General features: G+C 48.9%; 2 protein-coding genes across 2 annotated transcripts in view; one reads left to right on the forward strand and one right to left on the reverse strand.

Annotated features, from left to right (window-relative positions):
* The window catches only part of BOP1 (BOP1 ribosomal biogenesis factor), a 57,829-nt gene that overhangs the window by 26,717 nt on the left and 12,468 nt on the right, over positions 1–18,644 (forward strand). The window lies entirely within an intron of this gene.
* On the reverse strand, positions 2,807–8,453 carry SCX (scleraxis bHLH transcription factor). The gene is made up of 3 exons (XM_078879390.1): positions 8,300–8,453; positions 4,075–4,541; positions 2,807–3,334 (listed from the first exon to the last, which is right to left on the reverse strand). The coding sequence occupies exons 1-3, from the start codon at positions 8,451–8,453 to the stop codon at positions 3,296–3,298; spliced, it is 660 nt and encodes a 219-aa protein (XP_078735516.1). The 3' UTR covers positions 2,807–3,295.

Genomic DNA, 18,644 nt, shown 5'->3' on the forward strand with positions numbered 1-18,644 from the left:
GAAGTGTTTCACTTGCTTGGCAGTAAAGGGGGCCACCGCAACAGTTCATTGACCCCGGTGGCGAGCGAGAAGGGAGATTTGTTCCAGGTGCCGACCCTTTGTGACGCTTTGCCCCACACTCCCCGCTGCGTTGGTCGAATATTCCCCACAAATTCCTCCGCTTCCTCTTGTCGCCACGGACGCTAACTGATGGATGCCATTGATGACCAACGCCAACATCTTGAGTCATCCGCTGTGACGGCTGCTTGCCATCTGCTTGAGCCGCCGTCTTGAACCCTCAATACCGGCAGAAACCCAGAAAGTCCCTAGGTTTTTAATTCCTGACCCGGGCATCTTTCTACGTGGAAGTCTCGTGCTGTTGAACTCGGTTATGTGGGACTGCTGCCGGTGCCCTCGTTCAAGTCATTTGCTTAGGCCCCTGTTGTTTTTTGTGGGCACAGAGATCATTTGTTTTATTTCCCCTGTGAACTGTTCGGAGATGTGGTTGCATTAGATGCTGGTGTATAATGTAAACTATTCTTCTTGGTTCTTTCGGTAAAGTCACGTAGAAGGGAAATAATAAAATAATAAAATAATAAATATACATTTTTTCTTTTCTTATTTCCCTTCTACGTGACTTTACCGAAAGAACCAAGAAGATTAATCCCTGTGGTCACGAAAGCTTTAAATCGAAATATAAACTCTTATCAGTATTGATTGTACACTTTAGGTAACGAATGTACAAACATAGTTTTGTGACCAACCCTTGTGTGTGTGTGTGTACGTGTGTGTGTGCACAAATACTTGATTTGTGATATAACGGCCCTGAGGGCTGATGGGGCCATTGTAGCATTCAAGTCAAGTCGGCAAAACTTTTGGATGTACGAGCATATTTATTTACATGTAAAAAATTCTTAACTCTTAAGATCATAAATGTAAATCTTCGAAGCTGCCAACTACCCCTGGCATTGCGCGTACAGTGCAGCAGGCGCATGCTAATGGTGGTAGGCCCCTGCTACGGGTTCATAATATTATTTATTATGAATCCGCTTGTTTACCCAGCAGAGCCTCGACGAGTCTCAAGACCTTTTCAGGAGGATCCTGCCAAGTTTTTTGCAGTAGGCGGCGATGTTGCTGCTCTGTGCAATCCCAAATTAGTAATTTGTGCGTAATTCTTTAGCACTGGGATGTTTTCGGTGGGAGGTGGCGGGGAGGGGGCGATGTTGCTGCTGTGTGTGATCCCAGTTGAATAATTTGCAGATAATTTTTGCAACATTTGAATGTTTTGGCAATACCAGTTGCATTGTGTGTGTCTTCATAGCTTAGGTTAACAAACCCATACAGGACAGGTAAGATCATTCAAACTCCACACAGAAAGGGGAGCCTGATTCAGGAATCGAACCCAGGTACTTCTTGCTCACGAGGCACGAGCTTTCCCACTGCGCCGCCACCGCCCTACAGCCCAGTCGCGCTGCGCTCTGCGATCGGTGTGCAGCAGTTGGGCGTGCGCTCACCCTTCCCCTGCTGTTTGCCAGCTGCGCGCCGCTGTGTGACCCAGCCGTGCGACAGAGCCTCGACAGAGCCTCGCGTGGCGATCTCCGTTTTCCCCCTCCCCACCCCTTCCCGTGTATTGGCGATTCGAGGGACGGACGCTCCTGGCAGCACCTCTTGAGACGCTCGGTCCGATCTGCTGGGGCTCACGATCAAATCATAAAAATACCCCCATCTTGCTCCCACCACCCTCTGAACTTGTTTGTCTGATTGAGTTCCCACGTGCAGCCCGCTTTGAGCACTCTGCGCATTCCCAGATGGCCGACGTGAAAACTGTCCCACAATCCCATTTGCTCTGAAGAGAACTATGGCCGTGTTTTGTGAGTGAGGCCATGCTGCTGTGCACGGCCTCGGGGAAGAATTTGCGTTTACCTGTGCAGCAGACTTCCATGGGCCCTAATGCCATGGGTGCCATGTTGGTTTCCGCCAGATTTACCAATCTTCACGTTGTGTTTAACTGATAGACTGACTATGCATTCTTGACTGACACATACTCAATTGGGATTAAACATGCCAATCATTGCTCCCTACTGGCAGATTAATGCCTGACGATAGGCTCGGTGCTGTCACCCAGTGTCCATAGGGCCAGCTGCCACTGGGGGTGCCCCTTCAATTATGTTGACATCAAACGCGATGTAGAAATCGCTCGGTTTATGAATGTTAGCAATTATTTCGTGTCTTAATGTGCGTCATAACGGCCTCATCGATATAATTAAGTATTTACGTTTAGGCAGCTTGCAAATTGCAGTGCTGCTGTAGTGCCCAGTCTGAATCTGTAAGACAGCATCTGAAGCTGCGCTGAAGCCCTCACCTTGCCACTCATTCCGTGTGTTGTTTGGTAGTGCAGCATTATTTGGTATAATTGTGGTTATTTTAGCTCGGGGGGGAGGGGGAGGAAACCCATGCCGAGCAGGTGGAGGGAACATACAAACCCCACACAGAAATCTGTCTGAGGCAGGAATCGAACACAGGATATTCTTGTTGCCAGGCACGAGTATTTCCACTGTGCTGCCACCATTGACTGTTCACGCACTCCTGCAATAGTCACCCAAAAACCATGTACTGTGTGCCCTGCCATGCGCTGGTGTGTGGGTTGTGGTGATCATTCTTAATAGTTCTCACGTGGATATCGCTCTCTGAGATTCTCTTGTGAAAAGTTGTTCACGGCCGCTAAGCGAGGCGATCTCATCCACCGACTGAGCAGAGGACAATGTGGGTGAGCTGTTCGGTAAAACAAGGGTTAGATTATACTCAGAATCACGATACGTTTAGTTCATCTGTAAATGTGGGGTCACTTGTGATCATTTATTACAAAAATACGATTTTCCTAGATTTAAGAAGTTGCCTTTTTATATTTTCTTGCCAGGCACAAAGCTTGAAATGTAAAAACATATTTTTTACGTTTTAAAAAGGGATGCAAAACATACGACAGGAACAGGTGTCCGTAATGAGTAGAACACGAGTCTTTGGTTGTTGAGTTGAGATAATCTGTGAAGGTTCTTGGGCAAGCCTCACTCCTTGAGAAGCAGCCATGGCTCGGGTTTGTGTGCAGGCATCCTTCCTCTTGTGCGCCACTGCCCACAGTCCAGCCACGCAATCTGTTTTGCCGATCTCTGGCAAAGTCCCGCTGTGCCAAAGTTGGGTGACATGTTCAGGGAAGGGCTTGGAATTGGTTTTGTAAAGTTTACAAAATGTTCCAGGAAAGCTGGTACAGAAACCTTCTCGGGCCGCCTCATAATTCTTGCCTAGGTTTCGTGTCCGCTGGTCAGCAACGCATGGCAGATTTGCGTTCCCTCTCTCGGCCCTGTGAAAGGGAGAGGGAGCAGAGTGAGATACATTTTTTTCACCGTCTGGCTACGAAATCTTAAGTCGCGAATGCTGTTTCCATGTCACATTGACCACCAAGCCAGGACTGTGGAAATATCCTGGGTTTAGGTATCAAATCTTCATCCAACCAAACCAGGAGCCTCACAGTCTCAGTTATCAAGCAGTGATGTGGCCCCGCTGGTTGTTACTCTGCATGTAATAATCATGAATACATGCTATCTGCTTCACAGTGGAGGTTTAAAGATCCCCCAACATAATTTTAAAAGATTAGCCGATTGTGTGCTGTCATCCTAGTCCAAATTTGCCAATTAGCCACAAATTATTCAATTGGGATTCCACAGAACAAGCAATTGCCCCTACTAGCATTGAGATGTTTGGCCAATAGCAGTTACATTGCATTTTCTATCGATGGGAGGAAACTGACGAATCAAGAGGAACCGCATGCAGAACTGGGAGAGAACATACAAACTCCACACAGGAAGAGCACCAGTCGGAGATCGGACCCAAGCGCTTCTTGCTTCGAGGCACGAGTGTTACCACTGCGCTGCCACCCCGCTGCCCAAATGTGAATTCGTTGATAAGTCTGTTCTGGCTACGTAACGATTTCTGAACATGACAAGGGGCTTGCCGCCTGTGGCGAGCAGTGCGTCACCAGCTCAACTTTTGCTGCCTGTGACACGGCGGGTTTGGCAGATACAGAACACCGCCAGCTCTCACCAAACGGCGCTGGTTGCCGAGGCAGAACGTGCAGATGACTTTTGGCGGCGCCGCCTGGCCGCCCGATACTCCGCTCGCCGCCATCCCCGGCGCGCCGGGATCGGCCGAGAGGGCCCCGGCCAGAGCTTGCGTCGCGGACGCGGCGGCGCCGGCCCGCTGCGCCCTCTCGGCGTGGCGCGCCCCGCCGCAGAAGGGGGGCGGCGGGGGGGCGTGGCACGGCTGCCCGTCGGGGCACCGCTCGCCCAGCAGGAGGACGTTGCCGAGGTGCGAGATGTAGCTGGACGCGAGGCGCAGCGTCTCGATCTTGGAGAGCTTGCGGTCGGCCGGCTCGGTGGGGATGAGTGTGCGCAGCGCGGTGAAGGCCGTGTTGACGCTGTGTGTGCGGTCGCGCTCGCGGGCGTTGGCCGCCTGCCGCTGGCGCGTCTCGCCCGGCGCAGCAGCACCGCCGCTGCAGAGAGAGCCGTCTGCTGGGGAGGGCGGGGGGGGGGGGGGCGCGCGATCAGAACGACATGATCTGTGCGCGATCAGAAACGCCATCGCAACAGAAACGTGAATGAGTATGTACATTGTATGCTGAACATCTTTCACACCATATGTAGCCAACTATTCTGTAACCAGCACCGGATGTTTGGATACAAGTCCACTGCGTTTTATTCAGGAGATACATTTAGCTTCAGCGGGCGCATATTTGTAAACCCCAATCGTACAGAATCTGGAATGCTGGCTAGGAGGGGTAAGTATATTGTAATTGGCTGGTAGTGGTCATCTGATCAGAATCCTCCAGAGCCATGTGTACATGATGATCAGTTTGATTTGTTTATAATCAGCTTCTTATATCCCCGCCTTTCATTGCAGTTTATTTTTTTTAAACCCATTTTTTTGACGTGCCAAATTTGAATATTTCCTGAAAAATACTCAAATTGGGATCACACACGGCCACATCGCCCCCTCGCCTGAAACCACCAGAGGCTGTGAAACACAGCAGTAGCTCCTTCGTGGCGACTGCCCCGTGCTCTTCAAACGATGGCGCCCGTAGCAAATCTCCTGGATGAGCGTCACTATGATGAAGAGCCTGCCAGTGAGGAGCGTGCTCAAAGCTCTGCTGCGCTTTAACGGGACGTTCGCTCGTTACCCCACAACCTCGGCTCCGGCGATGAGTGAGCACGGTCGAATTGTCTGCGAGAGCGACTTGGCATTTTAGACACGCGTGACCGCAGCTGCCTTGCGGTTTTGCACGAGTTACAGCACCAAGAAGCTCTATCTCAAACGGGTGGCGAGCGCTGAAACCCAAAGAACCCTTAATGGCGTTACGGTTGTTAAAATGCCCACAAGTGCCCGAGCATAATCGATTGGCTTCGGGGAAAGGCATTTGCCGATGATGCTCAGGGAGGGCTTTCCCTACACTCCCTTTATGGCAAAGTTATTTCCACAACTATTCCTGAGTACTGAGTCTCAGGCATCGGGGTCACCTTGCCATGGTGTCCTGGACAATCGACTTTGATAGTAATTTATTAATAGCACGTAAAGCAACACCATTTGTTGGCCCACTACAAGAGAACTCCATTGCTCCGCATTGGTATGGTCCCCCCCCCCCCCCCCATCGTATCAACCCAGAGTCTTTGATCCGCGGCGTTGTGCGGAGGTTAGACGTCAAGTCTGCAAAATAAACTTTTGCGCCAATGCAATGCGCCGAGAAATTAGCCACACGATTCCTTTAATTGGCAAAAGGTTTGTGGATTACAGGGGAAGTGCGGCACGTTGCTGTTGAATTCGTCTGCGGTAAAGTCCTGAATTATACGGTCAAGATATTATCTTAGACCCAAATGGTGGAAACATCCCATCTGGTTCGATGTTAAATCGATGTTTTAGATTTTTGTACACCTGATATCCAAGTCTTTTCAGCTGTTCTGTGCTAATGCAAAATTCTTTAAAAAATAAAAGCCACAAAAAGAATTTTAAAGCAAAATGAATATCATACAAATGAAGGTCTGCTCCCACAACTCTGCCAAGCATCGTCAGTCAGCCGCGGAGAGCCGCGGGTCTACGGGAGCAGTCGCGAGCCGCGGGCTATCCGCGACTTACAGGGATTTCATAATCTTTGGGTCTTTCGGTAAAGTCACGTAGATAGGTTCAAATAAAATAACAAAATAACAAAAACTACGACGTTTCGATCGCAACACAAGCAGTCGTCATCAGGATCGAAACGTCGCAGTTTTTTGTTATTTTCTTTGAACCTATCTACGTGACTGCAGTCACGAAAGCTTGAAGTGAAGATTGACAGCGATTTGCAGATTGCTGCATCACGAATCATTGGATACCTTTTATACGTTATTTATTGTTTACATTATACACAATATAACATGGTCTTGACATTTACCTTACTTTAGATTTTTTACGTAACATAACGTATGTATTTTTTGCATTTCATTTACATTTCAGAATAGTTTTGCCTTGTCCCACATGATGGAGCTAGCTGGGGTGAAACGAGAACGTGCGTGAGTTTGCGTGTGAACTTGTGTGTGTGCGTGTATGTATGCGTGTGTTTATTGCTGGGTGTGAGCGGGGGATCTTTGTGTTTGTTGTGTTGACAATGATGGTACGGTTGGTTAGCGCACTTCGCTATGAACCCGCCAACTGATTCAATTACCACTCACAGCTAACATCGTTGATGAATACCTGAACTGGTCCTGGGCCTCCGCTAGGTTAACTCAGCCTCGAATAAGCACCTGGTGTGATGTGTAAACATCAAAACTGGGGAGACAAAGGCGACCGGGAATAGTGCTGGCCACCCTTTCCCCAAGCAGCCTATTAGAGGCTATACGGGGGATCTTTGTCTGTGTGTGTGTGTATCGTGGAAACCGGTGGCACATTGGTCCGTCACTGCGCTATGAACCTGGGGATCTGATTTCGTTTCCCAGCCACAGCCATCGCCATTGGCAAGTGACATACGAACTCGTCCTGGGTTTCCCCCTGGTTGACTCAGCCTAAAATGCTCCGTGTTGGCCTTATTAGGTACTCGCCATCAGCCCTGGCAACAGCAGTCGGTAAAGACTATATGGGGGATCTTGGTCTACGTGTGTGTAAGTGTACCTATTTCATTGCCCTGAATACCGAACTTAATACTGCACCATGCCGTACGTTGCCACTAATTGTAGGGAAACTCCCCATTGTGGCTGTCGTGGTGATGGTGCTGTCGGGTTATACTCTATCTGTAGGCTAACTCTCCGTACCCTGGCAATGTGTGTGACTGCGTTACAACCTCCCTAATTCTGAATGCTTACTTATCACATGAATGGATTTTCTTTGTTTGTGAATGTCTATTTGCCCTTGTTATGATGGCTTACGCCGTTCCTGTAATTTTTTCCCTTCGGTTACAGCGCAGCCTTTATATTTTAATAATCACGTGTTTTTATCGTATACACCACATCACTTGTAATTTACAGCTGTTTGTCCATCAATTGCCGGACGAAGGCATCCCCCACATCGTCTCGGTCATGTCGATCATGGGGGTTGTTTACCCAAACGTCACCTTGCTGGTCAGTGTGAGTTGGTGAAATTAAGAGGCTCGGACAAGTTGATGTATTGCTCGCCACTGATATTAGCCGTTACTGGGAATCAAATTCGGGTCACTGGCTTCATGGTTATTTGCCATTGCGTCCCGCTCCTGGTTTATTTATGGATTTGTATACCGTACTTATTTTCTCATAAGTACAGTACATTACGTGCGCTTTTGTTAACAAACAAATCTTTTCACATTAACAACTTAATTTAAGGTAATTTTTTTAAGCAAAATGCAATTTACTGCTTTTAAATTTCAGCTGTTATTTTTTTGTACGGGTATAAAGGTTTATTTGTACTGTGGCGCATGTAACTCTTCTTGTAAAATATAATATTGTTGCCGTTCATGCGTTGGCCTCGAGTCTCCCACGCAAACGCCGCACATCTCCCTGCACCCGCACCGGCCTTAACGTCAGGCTGTTCAACCGCTAAACCGCACTCCGAACTGGTCACCGGTTCCAAACGTCGGGTTCCGGAAACCGATTCCAACGTAACGAGCGCGACCGACGTAACGAGCGCGACCGACGTAAGAACTGTACCCCACTGAGCTGCCGCGCCGAGGGATGGGATCGGCGAGCCGGCCACCTGGGGATCGCGAGCGGCAGCGCGAGCCGACCGGCTCCCTCCGCGTGGCCGCCCCGTGGGATCGCACCGAGCGAGTGCTCACCGGCGATGTGGCGCGCCCGCTTGCTCGGGGCGCCGCCGGCGCCGTAGGGGAGCGAGCGCTCCGAGTCCTCACTGCCGCTCTCGTTCTCGTCCCCGGAGAGCTCCTCCGTGAAATAGCGCAGGCCGCCCGAGGCCCGCAGAGCCGCGTAGGCCATCGCGCCGGCCCGGCGGCGTCGCGCGCCGCGGTCCGGCGGCCCCTCGCGTGGACGACGGCACGCGCGGTCAGGGTCGGAGCGCGACGGCCGTAGCACGACGAGCGCTGCCGCGCAGGTCCGCGCCGAGCGAGAGTCGCATGCCTACCTCAGGTTTAAGTGTTTTTAATTTCAATTTGGAATGTAATTTATTCGGAATCCATAACCTCCAGGCGATTCATTTTACCAGTAAACGATTATACGTAAAATAATAAAGAAAATTGTTATTTCAACTCTTTCACTTTTGACACTAATGGCATCAAATCAAGTTTTGAAATGGTTTCGGTTTGAGTTAACGGTCGTTATAATATATATTGAAATCTATAAATCTCCTGTTCTTCAGTTGAAGTCTCTTCCAGAATCTTCAAGTTGTATTTTCTCAGCAACCTTGAAGCCACTTATATTGAAAAGTATGCGCTTGCGTTGTTCTCTGCATAGATTCGCACACATCAACGCAGAGGAGTAGTTGGGTTACATCTCCCGTCTACGCTGCCATTCTAATGTCTCGGCAGGAGCAGGCTCACGGCTCGGGCTCCTAGGCTACGGGTATCAGGGTGTGTGTGTCGGTGTCAGGGTGCGTGTCGGTGTGACGTGTCGACGTGCACACGCACGCTCACCGAGCTCCACACTCGCGAGCGCGTGCTGCGCCGATTAAATACACCGAGACCTCGGCCAATCCGGGCGCTCCCTGGCTCGGCGATGTCACGTGGTGGGAGGGGGGTCTCGTGGGGGCGGCAGGGGATGGGGAGTAGAGAGCGGCGCGCGAGGGGGAAGCGATGCAGGCGAGGGAAACAGACGGGCGGCCGCACGATGCTCACGCTCGTGCTTCACAAGCAAGAAGAGTCTGGGTTCGATTCCCGACTCTGGCACCTGTTTGCCCCGAAAATCCTCACCGAGTCGCAAGACTCGTTTACAGGAGGGTCCTGCCCAGTTTTCGCAGGAATGGGCGATGCTGCTACTGTGTATTTATTTTCATTGAGATGGTTGGTCAATACTGGTTAGGTTGTTTAGTTTTATATCGCTTTGGGAATAAACCAGAGAAGCTTGAGGAAACCCGTGCCTACAAACTCCACACAGAACTATGCTCGAGTCAGAATCGAACCCAGACTCATCTTGCTGTGAGATGCGGGTGTGAACACTGCATCTCCACCCTGCTGCCCACACTAATCCGGTGTTCCTCTGGATGGGGTTTAGCACCCTCACTGCCTCATTCTAATGATTATTTTGCCGAGAAAGGTTGATTTTTCATCAAGAGCTGATGTGTGGCCCTACCTGTGTGTTTAATATTCCAAATGGGGCTTATGGATGTCCTCCGGTGTGCGTGCTAAAGCACGGCAAGTTGGCACAGTAGGTGGGGAGGGCACAGGTGGTGCATCGGCCAATCTCGGTCAGTCGACTTGTGGCATCTGGGTCTGCCCCGTGACCTCCTGCCAGCGGGCGTTCGACACTTCACGTGGCCTCAACGTGCACATCGCCTGGCATAAGCGTCGTGGTGATGTCACCGCCACTTAGTGGCGAATGGCGGTTGTTGTGCGTGCGTGCGCATGCGGCCGCAGTGCGGTGTGGCCTTGGTAGTCGTCTCCTTAATAGAACTTGCCCCACAACGTGTGTAGACTATCCGGGGAAGCCTCGTCTTTGTGTGTGAGCGTGCACGTGTGAGTGGCCGCAGCTGTGAGCGAGCTCCCGGATGTGCCGCAGACCTCCCGTGATCCCAGCTGGGAAAACGACCTCGTGCGTTATTGCTCGTACAAAAAATCACTCTCCCCTCAACTTGAGACGTTTATTTATTAGAGAGGTGGAAAGAGATCGCTCACAGCAATCGTGCTTAATACAGGGTGACCCAAAAAAAAACGGGCCCCGTGTACACTTTATGTGATATCTCCTTTATTTATTCACCGAGTGCCCTTATTTTACAGGACATGGCAGAATCAACGACCGTGAGTACACCAAGACCCCAGTGGGAGCTGGGACAAAGAATACACTGTGTTAAATTTTACTACAAGACAGGCTCGTTTAAGAAAACCCAGGACAGTTTCATGCGTCAGTTCGAATGTGAAAAGGCTCCATCCAAAAGCAGAATTCAGAACTGGGTGGCCCACTTCGAGAAGTATGGGACCGTGGAGAACCTCAACGCTGCCAGTGAGAACCGTCCAAGCCACTCGGGACGTCCCAAGAAGCGAACAGCCGAGCTGGTCGAAAGTGTGAGAGAGTCTCTCCAGCAGAGTCCGAAACGCTCTGTGCGTAAGCGAAGTCAGTCCCTCGGTATGTCCCGTGAGACTTGCAGGAGAGTGCTGGTGAACGATGTCAGGGCTTACCCATACAAAATACAGACGCTGCAGACCCTTACAGCCTCAGACAAGAAGCAGAGGAGCGCTATGGCAGTCAAGATGCTCGAGAAGATCGAGGAGACACCAAGTTTCCTTAACCTCCTTTGGACCTCAGATGAAGCCCACTTCCATCTTGACGGAAAGGCGAACTCCAAGACAAATGTCTTCTGGGGGTCCTCCAGACCCAATGAAGTAGCCACCAAGCCCTTGCACTCTCCTAAGTGCACGGTGTGGGCTGCAATCTCGGCCAGAGGCATCATCGGACCAATCTTCATCGAAGAATCTGGCGCAGCAGTGACAGTCACCAAGGAGCGGTATGTGGAGGTCCTCAAAACCTTCAAGAGTGAGCTCCAGACCCTCTACCCGTCGCTCATGAGCAAGTTCTGGTTCCAGCAAGACGGAGCAAGTTCTCACACCTCAAACCTGTCCCGAGATTGGCTGAAAGAGAACTTCGGAGGCCGAGTGATCAGTCTCAAGACTGATTTTGAGTGGGCACCCCATAGCCCGGACCTAAGCCCCCCAGATTTTTTTCTTTGGGGCTATCTTAAGGACAGAGTCTACGCAGGGAAACCCAGAACCATCACGGAACTCAAGGAAACCATCAGGGAGGAGATGAGAGCCATTACCAATTCAGTCTGTAAGAACGTCATGGACAACTTCGTGCTGCGCCTCAAGAAATGCACGGAGCTAAATGGAGGCCATCTAGAGCACATGCTGTAGAACGGAGAAAAAAAGGCCAAAGACCCTAGTGTTTTGATTTGATGTTTTGAATATAATAAACTAGTTATGACCAAAGTTTCATTTCATTCGGACAAAACACTAAGAAACGGGGCCTAATTAGAGTTGGGGCCCGTTTTTTTTGGGTCACCCTGTATATGTTTTAAGTACTCAGTTATCAGGGTGTTGACTGTAGGCCCAAAGGCTTAAAACGCAAAGCGCCCAGCGAGCACTATCAAAGTTGCACTAGATAAGAGTTAACAGGTTTCTTGAATTGAGCAAGGTTATTAGATGGGCTTCAGAAAGACACGATCGGAGGGAATTCCAAAGTGGAGTTGTGTGAGGGAAGACGCAGAAAGAGAAGTGTTGTTGTAACTTGCAGTGCGGTGAGTGAATGGGTGAATGTGTGAGTGTATGAGTCGGTGTTTGAGTGGTTTGGTGAGTGTGAGACAGGGTGGGTGTGTGACTGGGTGAGTTGTTGTGGCCTGCAGTAATAGTGGTGGCTGCATATTGTGGTGGATGAGATGAAGCAGACTCCTCAATATTGGTGCCTCACAAGTACAGTACAGAATGTATGTATGTTGAACTTCTTTCGCACCATACGTAGCCAACCGTGCTAATCGGAGGTACAGGGGATGGACAACAAACTAAACACAAATAGCAGTTCTAAAGAAATTAGTTTCCAAAAATGAATCTTCCAAGCACACACCTTTAGCTGAGAATGCTCTGCAGACTGCGTAGAGTGCCAGGTTTGTGACTTTCTCGTCAGTTCCTTTGAGCTTTAAAATATCTTCAGAATGTTTACTTCTACTTTGAATTCCGTGAAAGTGTTCGTTTATTTTGTTAAATATGGTGGCTGTCGTGAGTTGATATCTAATCAATGTACAGATAAATACGCACGTTAATAATGATGTGACCTATAACATAACGGATATGATACAGATATTAACAACTATTAATTGAGACGGTTAATATTAGTAATGTTTGACAAGTGTGAATATTAATATAAAAATCTAGACAGTGATCCTATCATAGTAACGTTAATAATTCTTATAAATGATTACATTTTGTATTCCCGCCATTCTCAGAGTGCAAGGCTATGACAAAGGAAGACTCCGTACGGAACTTAATCTGTATGTCTCTTAGTCTGCACGTCACTTAGTCTGCTTCACAGTCGGGGGATATGTTACTGTGTCTAATCGCTGTTGAGATGTTACCGTATCTAATCGCTGTTCAGTAAGTTGCAGTTAATGTTATAAACATTTGGAACATTTGGAAGATGACGCTGGTGCACAAAGGCCCAATACTCTTCTAATGATGTCAAAGGATCTTTAACATCGACTGTGAAGCAGACTGTGTAGTAATATTTTACTGTGAATACACCGCAGTGTTAACCAGGCTGCCTGCCAGATTCGCACCACAAACCTCTGCAACAAGCGATGAAAGCGCTTCCTCTGCCGCATCACCACCCTCGGCAATTTTGCACTGACCAGCGCGGTGAAGTATGGTCAAAAAATCCTCATGACTTATGTGACATGATGAGGCCTCCTTCAAATAATAGATAAATAACTGAAAATAACATTGAATGCAACAAGGATATTGTCTCAATGGGTTATATGCACTTTTAAATAATGGTAATAACGTCCTTAATGCATGGAAGTCTCTGCTGAGTCTCTAAGGCTCTTCTTCAGGAGGGTCCTGCTACATTGGAATGTTTCAACAATTCCAATAATGAGTGATTGGCTACTCGTGGGAGGAAACCAGAGAAAATCCACCATGACCAGGAGGGGGTGAGCCTCAACGTTCTGGACAGACGGATTTAAGAATCCTTTGCTGTGCTTCCATCTCCTGGCCATCTCACAATCAGCCCCATCCTACAGCACCTGCTACTCTTCTTCTTGTGTCGTCTGCATCCACTTTTATTCCCCTCCATGCTATTAAGTCACATCCAATGTGGTAATGTGGAAATCACAAAGGGGTCGCGTTCTTACCCATGGATGATAAAATCAGGAATATAGTAAATGGCTGAGCACCGGGTTTGAAGTTGCAACGAGCGTTGGGGGATGTGTGATCATACGTCACCAGACTGCTGGTTGCGAGCTGGCAAAGACACTCGCTTGACATAGGGGACGGGTTAGAACCCAGCGCCCAGCCCAGCGCCCAGCCCAGCGCCCAGCCCAGCGCCCAGCTCGGTGTGCACAAAATGGGCGCGGCAGCCATCAGAGGCCAGAGAAGTGAGGAGGGCCAAGGAAAATGGCCAACAACAAGATGGAATGAAAAGGCCAGTCCAATCCATAATTCAGCCTTCTGTTCTGCCAGTCAACTGTTTGTCTTCGGCTTGGTGAGAGTGCACAATGCATATCTGCTCTTTACATGCAACATGGAAGTGCTCTGTCTGGATTATGTGCAAACTCTTTTTGGTGGTCCCATTGGAGCCGCGTTGCTAGCAGCTTGCACCCTCGTGCCAGCGGAGTCCTCGATGTGCAGCAGCAGTGTTCTCAGACATATGTGGATATGCGATTTTGTGCAAATAATAATAATACCTTGGCATTGGTATAGATGGTGAACTATTAACGATGACCGAAGTTTTTATCTCAGCGTCCCACCGATGGAGTTTATTTTTCATAGAGATCGGTTGAGAGCCCATTGGGACAGCGAGCGTAATTCATAGCTGGCCAAGCGCCATTGAAGCCGAGCGGAGAGCACTGTCCGGATTTTCCATTCGCTCTTCCAGGGCGGCGCGGTCCGCCAGCCTGGAGTGGCCTCCACGGTCGAGCGAGTCGCGCGGTCAAAGCCGTACGTCCATTCACCGCCACTGCGATTCGGTGATTTGTTTTGATTGGGGGTTGTCATGTTATTCAAGAATGTTTTTTTTTCATGTCCACTCTTGTTTGTATTATGGCCCAGTGGGTAATACTCGTTATTCGTAGCACAAAGAACCTGGGTTTGATTCCGGACTTGGGCACACGTCTGTGTAGTGTTTGTGTGTTTGTATGTTCTTCCCCTGTTCTGGATGGGTTTCCTGCAGGTTTTCCAGTTTTCTTCAAAAGATAAACTACACACACTCCCTACAAATAGCACCGATATTGGTCAAATCAATATCTCTATGCTGAAATTTACCAGCAAATGTCTCAATTGGGATTACACAGAGCAGCAACATGGCCACTACTGCCAAAAACATGGCAGGACCCTGCTGAAAACGATTCTTGAGGCTCGTGAGGATTTCCTGGGTAAACAAGCGCAGTAATGATAATGATAGAATCCGGGATCTTGATGGTGCTGGCTCAGGGCTCTGACCACCTGGGCCCCTGACGGCCTCTGATGGGTGACTGTTGAACACCTGGGGGTTATGTAACTCGTCACACAAGGGGAAGTTGATGCTTAACATTATTTCAAGTGAATTCGTCTGAATAGGAGTAAATTTTTATTTACTGAAACATTAAACGACTTTCACCTTTCCTAGCAGTTTGATGACATTTATAAATTGATTTCGTGAGCATTTGAGACATCGTCACACCACGAGTGGTGTTTCATGGTACTCTCATCATGTTCAAACTAAACACTTTTATTTTTCGATTGTAGTTTTTGTTGTAATTTTTTCCTTTCAAACTTGTGTTTTTGTACCCTCCTTGCCTGGCAATTCGTGAATTGTTAGCCTGTTTAGTGGCAGCCGTGCAGCGCGTGTTGCTGTGAATACCATGGAGTGTGGCGAGGAGCGGTTAGTGCAGCGGTTAGCGCGCTGTGCTATGAACTGGGTAGCCTGAGTTTGATTCCCACTCATGGCCAATACCCAGTGACAATTATCTGAACTGGTCCTGGGTCTCCGCTCAGTCGATTTCGCAGTAAATGAGTACCGGTGCGAGGTGTGAATATTGCCACTAGGGAGACAAAACGCACAAAGAGTCGTGAGACTCAGACTTTCCTGAGTAAACAAACATAATACTAATACATCCGCAGCATTAACCAGGGCGGCCTGCTGGTGTCGAATTTAAAAACTCTGCGACAAGCGGAGAACGCGTCACGGCTGGGCCACTGCGTCACCGCACAAATGTGGAGAGGATCAAGCACGCGGTAGACGCGCGGCGTGCACTCTCACGGTGGAGCGCCCATCGTGAGGGGGGGGAGGGGTGTTTGGGGGGTGTGGGGCGGTGTGCGTTGAGGGCGGTGCGTCGTGGGTGTGTGGTGCACGTATGGCGAGTGTGGGGCTGTGCGCATGGGGCTGCCGCGTTGTTTGCCGTGCGGCAGATGTTTGCAGCCAGACCTGGCCACTGGGGAGGTGCATGCCTTCGGCCCCAGCAGATCGCTCGCTCCCTCTTGCTCCCACTCCTGCTCTCGATTCTGCGGATTGTTCCTGTCTTACTTTGTCTCTTCATTTTTATTTTCCATCCCGCTCTCTCTGCCAACATCCGTTTTGGTCTTTGTTTCAGTTTGTCTGGCTCCAGCTCGCGCTCGTTGTGGCACAGTGGTATAGCACTCCTACCTCGCAGCAAGAAAGCCCTGGGTTAAATTCCCAACTTGGTTACCTTTCTTTATGGAGTTTGTATGCTCTCTCCCCCTATTCTGTATTGGCTTCCTCTGGTTTCTCCGCTTTTGTCCCTTAGCTAAACATCTCAATGCTGAAGAAATTTACTCCATTGGAATTGCACACACGATAACATAACCTGCGAAAACTGGGCAGGACCCTCCTGAAAAAGAGTCTTGAGAACAAGCGTAATAATCCTCTCTCAAGTTTCTTTGTGAATTTGTTGATTTTATCTGTGTCTCTGGCTATATGTCTCGATGTAACAATATCTCTGGATCTGTGTCCTTACACTTCACGTCTTGTTTTTAGTCGTGCAACTGATCAATCTTTATACCCTATTTAATAAAAAAACTATTTTGCACAATTTTATGCAATTTGTGCTACCGGTCTCGACATGGGAAAATATCCCATCTTCATGAAAAGTCCACGGAAGGTGATTTCACAGAACTACATCAACTTCTTCAACACACTTCACTCTCCCACGTGTCCCGCTATAGAAACCCTAATTGCATGGCAGCCAAACTGTTTTTTTATTTTCAGAGCTGGAATTTTCCCATTGAACTAAAAACCAAAGTTCCTCATGGGCTTCGTCTTGCAGTCATCGGTGATCGTGCTGAGACGATCATCTCGCTACCTGAGAACCCGGTTTAATCGGGGCCATTGCACTAAACGTTGCTCATGTGTTACATTTCCATGCAGTGTTACTGACGGAGGTCGTTAGTTTTGTTGTTTAATCGGCGGTGGCTGGGACCACGAATCCCAGTTGTGCCGGCCCAGTGCTTCGATCCCAGACACAACCAACCCCTTCTGACACACGATAGTTCTTACTGCTTTTATAATGGTTGTCGACTTCATGAAAACAGGGCAAATATACGTGTATGTGTGTATATGAAAAACCTGCTAATACAAAGCACTGACTGTAAACCACTGAATGTCTTAGAAAAGTTTGTTCTCCGTAGCTATAAACGTCTAAAACTAGAAAAAGCTCAAGTCGTCCCTGAAGACGCGGTAAATGTTTGCAGCCTAGAGTGAAAAACGGCCAAGAATGTTCCTCTGTAAAATAATAATACCACTGGCCAGCGACTTGTGTACCAGTTTAGGGACCGCATCCGAGGGTATTTGCATCGAGCTCCGACCGAGACAAAACTCAGAAATGCTTTTTTGGGACTGTGTAGAATGTGCTGAGCGCTACGTGCGGGTTTTCTCCAGGTGCTCCGGTTCCCTCCGACACGTGCATAATAAACACTCGTGTTATGAATTGGCTGAAAACATCTTAAAATATTATTTACATTTTGTAGTTTCATCAATAATGCTTGGGCAACGGATATTGTTCCTTACACTTCCACCGCTTGCGTCTCCACCGCACTGTCCATATGCAGGTAGCATTTCCGATGAGGACCTCTAAGACAATGCACACCTGGAGATGCCGCTTCTAACGGAGTCCCCGCAGTGTAATGTGAAATCCCCGCTCCCTTCATGGCGCTCCCAGAGGTAGATGGCAACAGCGGACATTGACCACTGCACTGGACTGTAGTGATGAGTTCTCATGGGGACTAACTCTGTCTCGAGTTGTACTTCACTGCTGCCCGTAGGCATGGCCACATTCTCTCTCAACTCTGCGAGTTGGTGGTCCAAATGACTACGGCCAGACATTGATTTTGGGTGAGTGACCAGGATAAGGCTGAGAACATTGTACCTGCCTTTCTGCAGACTTTTGTGTATTGTTAAATCTACCTCGATCGTAACAGTCACATGCTTCCTCCAGAAGCAACCGGTTGGTCAACATTTGCAAACCTTTTGCCAATCCATGGCTATGGGAGGAAGCCAGAGAACCCAGAAGGGTCCCACACAGAATAGTGGGAGAACGTACAAACTCTACTCACAAAAGGGTGCCCGTTTCAGGAATTGGTCCATGTGTCCCTTGCAAAAGAGGTGTTTAGCTTCAATGGGTAATCACCTCGTTGTAAAAGTTGCTATTAGTTTTACAAGTGGCTTCTAAGGCCCGAGTGTTTTTCCTCCGTCCTTACACCGGCAGCTCCCAAACTTTGAATCGCGACCCCAAATGGGATCATTTCATCAGTGTATGGGGCACGAGAAATCCAGTAAAATCCCGCTCATCTCATGCTCAAAAGTTTTGGTTGTATAAAGCAAATCGACAGTGTAGAGAGAGATGTCTCAGACATTTCTAACTTTCACACTGTGTCTTTAGTTCAGGGTAAGCTCAAATCATCTCCCGGCGTGGCAGTGGAAATGATGGGGGCAGGCCCCCCATCCTGTCCAGCCGGCAGTGTGGTAACCCCACAGTCGATATCGGAGAGGTGGGGTAAAGCGTGAGTTCGCCCACCTCTTTCTCAGTGTCATTTATACGCGTGGCAATCAGTGGGTTCGTGACCAAAACTGCAAGGGAATCGGTGACCGGTTCCTGACTTGCAGTGCCGGTTATCGGTGACCGGTTCAGCAGTTTAACAACCTGAGTTGATACAGATGCAAAGGTCGATACAGTCAAGAAAGCTGTGAACCCACGCTCGCTAATGTCAGCATCGACCATGCGAGCCCTGTGCTGCGTCGGCGTGTCGGCGCGTGTCTCTG

This window comes from Lampetra fluviatilis, chromosome 54, assembly GCF_964198595.1.
Source record: "Lampetra fluviatilis chromosome 54, kcLamFluv1.1, whole genome shotgun sequence".
NCBI lineage: Eukaryota > Metazoa > Chordata > Hyperoartia > Petromyzontiformes > Petromyzontidae > Lampetra > Lampetra fluviatilis.

What these genes read in the sequence shown, in the direction of transcription:
- SCX (XM_078879390.1), bottom strand. Translation starts at nt 8,453, where the DNA reads ATGGCCTACGCGGCTCTGCGGGCCTCGGGCGGCCTGCGCTATTTCACG. An exon ending in GCGGGCGCGCCACATCGCCG is followed by an intron (nt 4,542 to 8,299) that starts GTGAGCACTCGC and finishes CGCCCTCCCCAG; the next exon opens with CAGACGGCTCTCTCTGCAGC. An exon ending in TCGGCAACCAGCGCCGTTTG is followed by an intron (nt 3,335 to 4,074) that starts GTGAGAGCTGGC and finishes TCCCTTTCACAG; the next exon opens with GGCCGAGAGAGGGAACGCAA.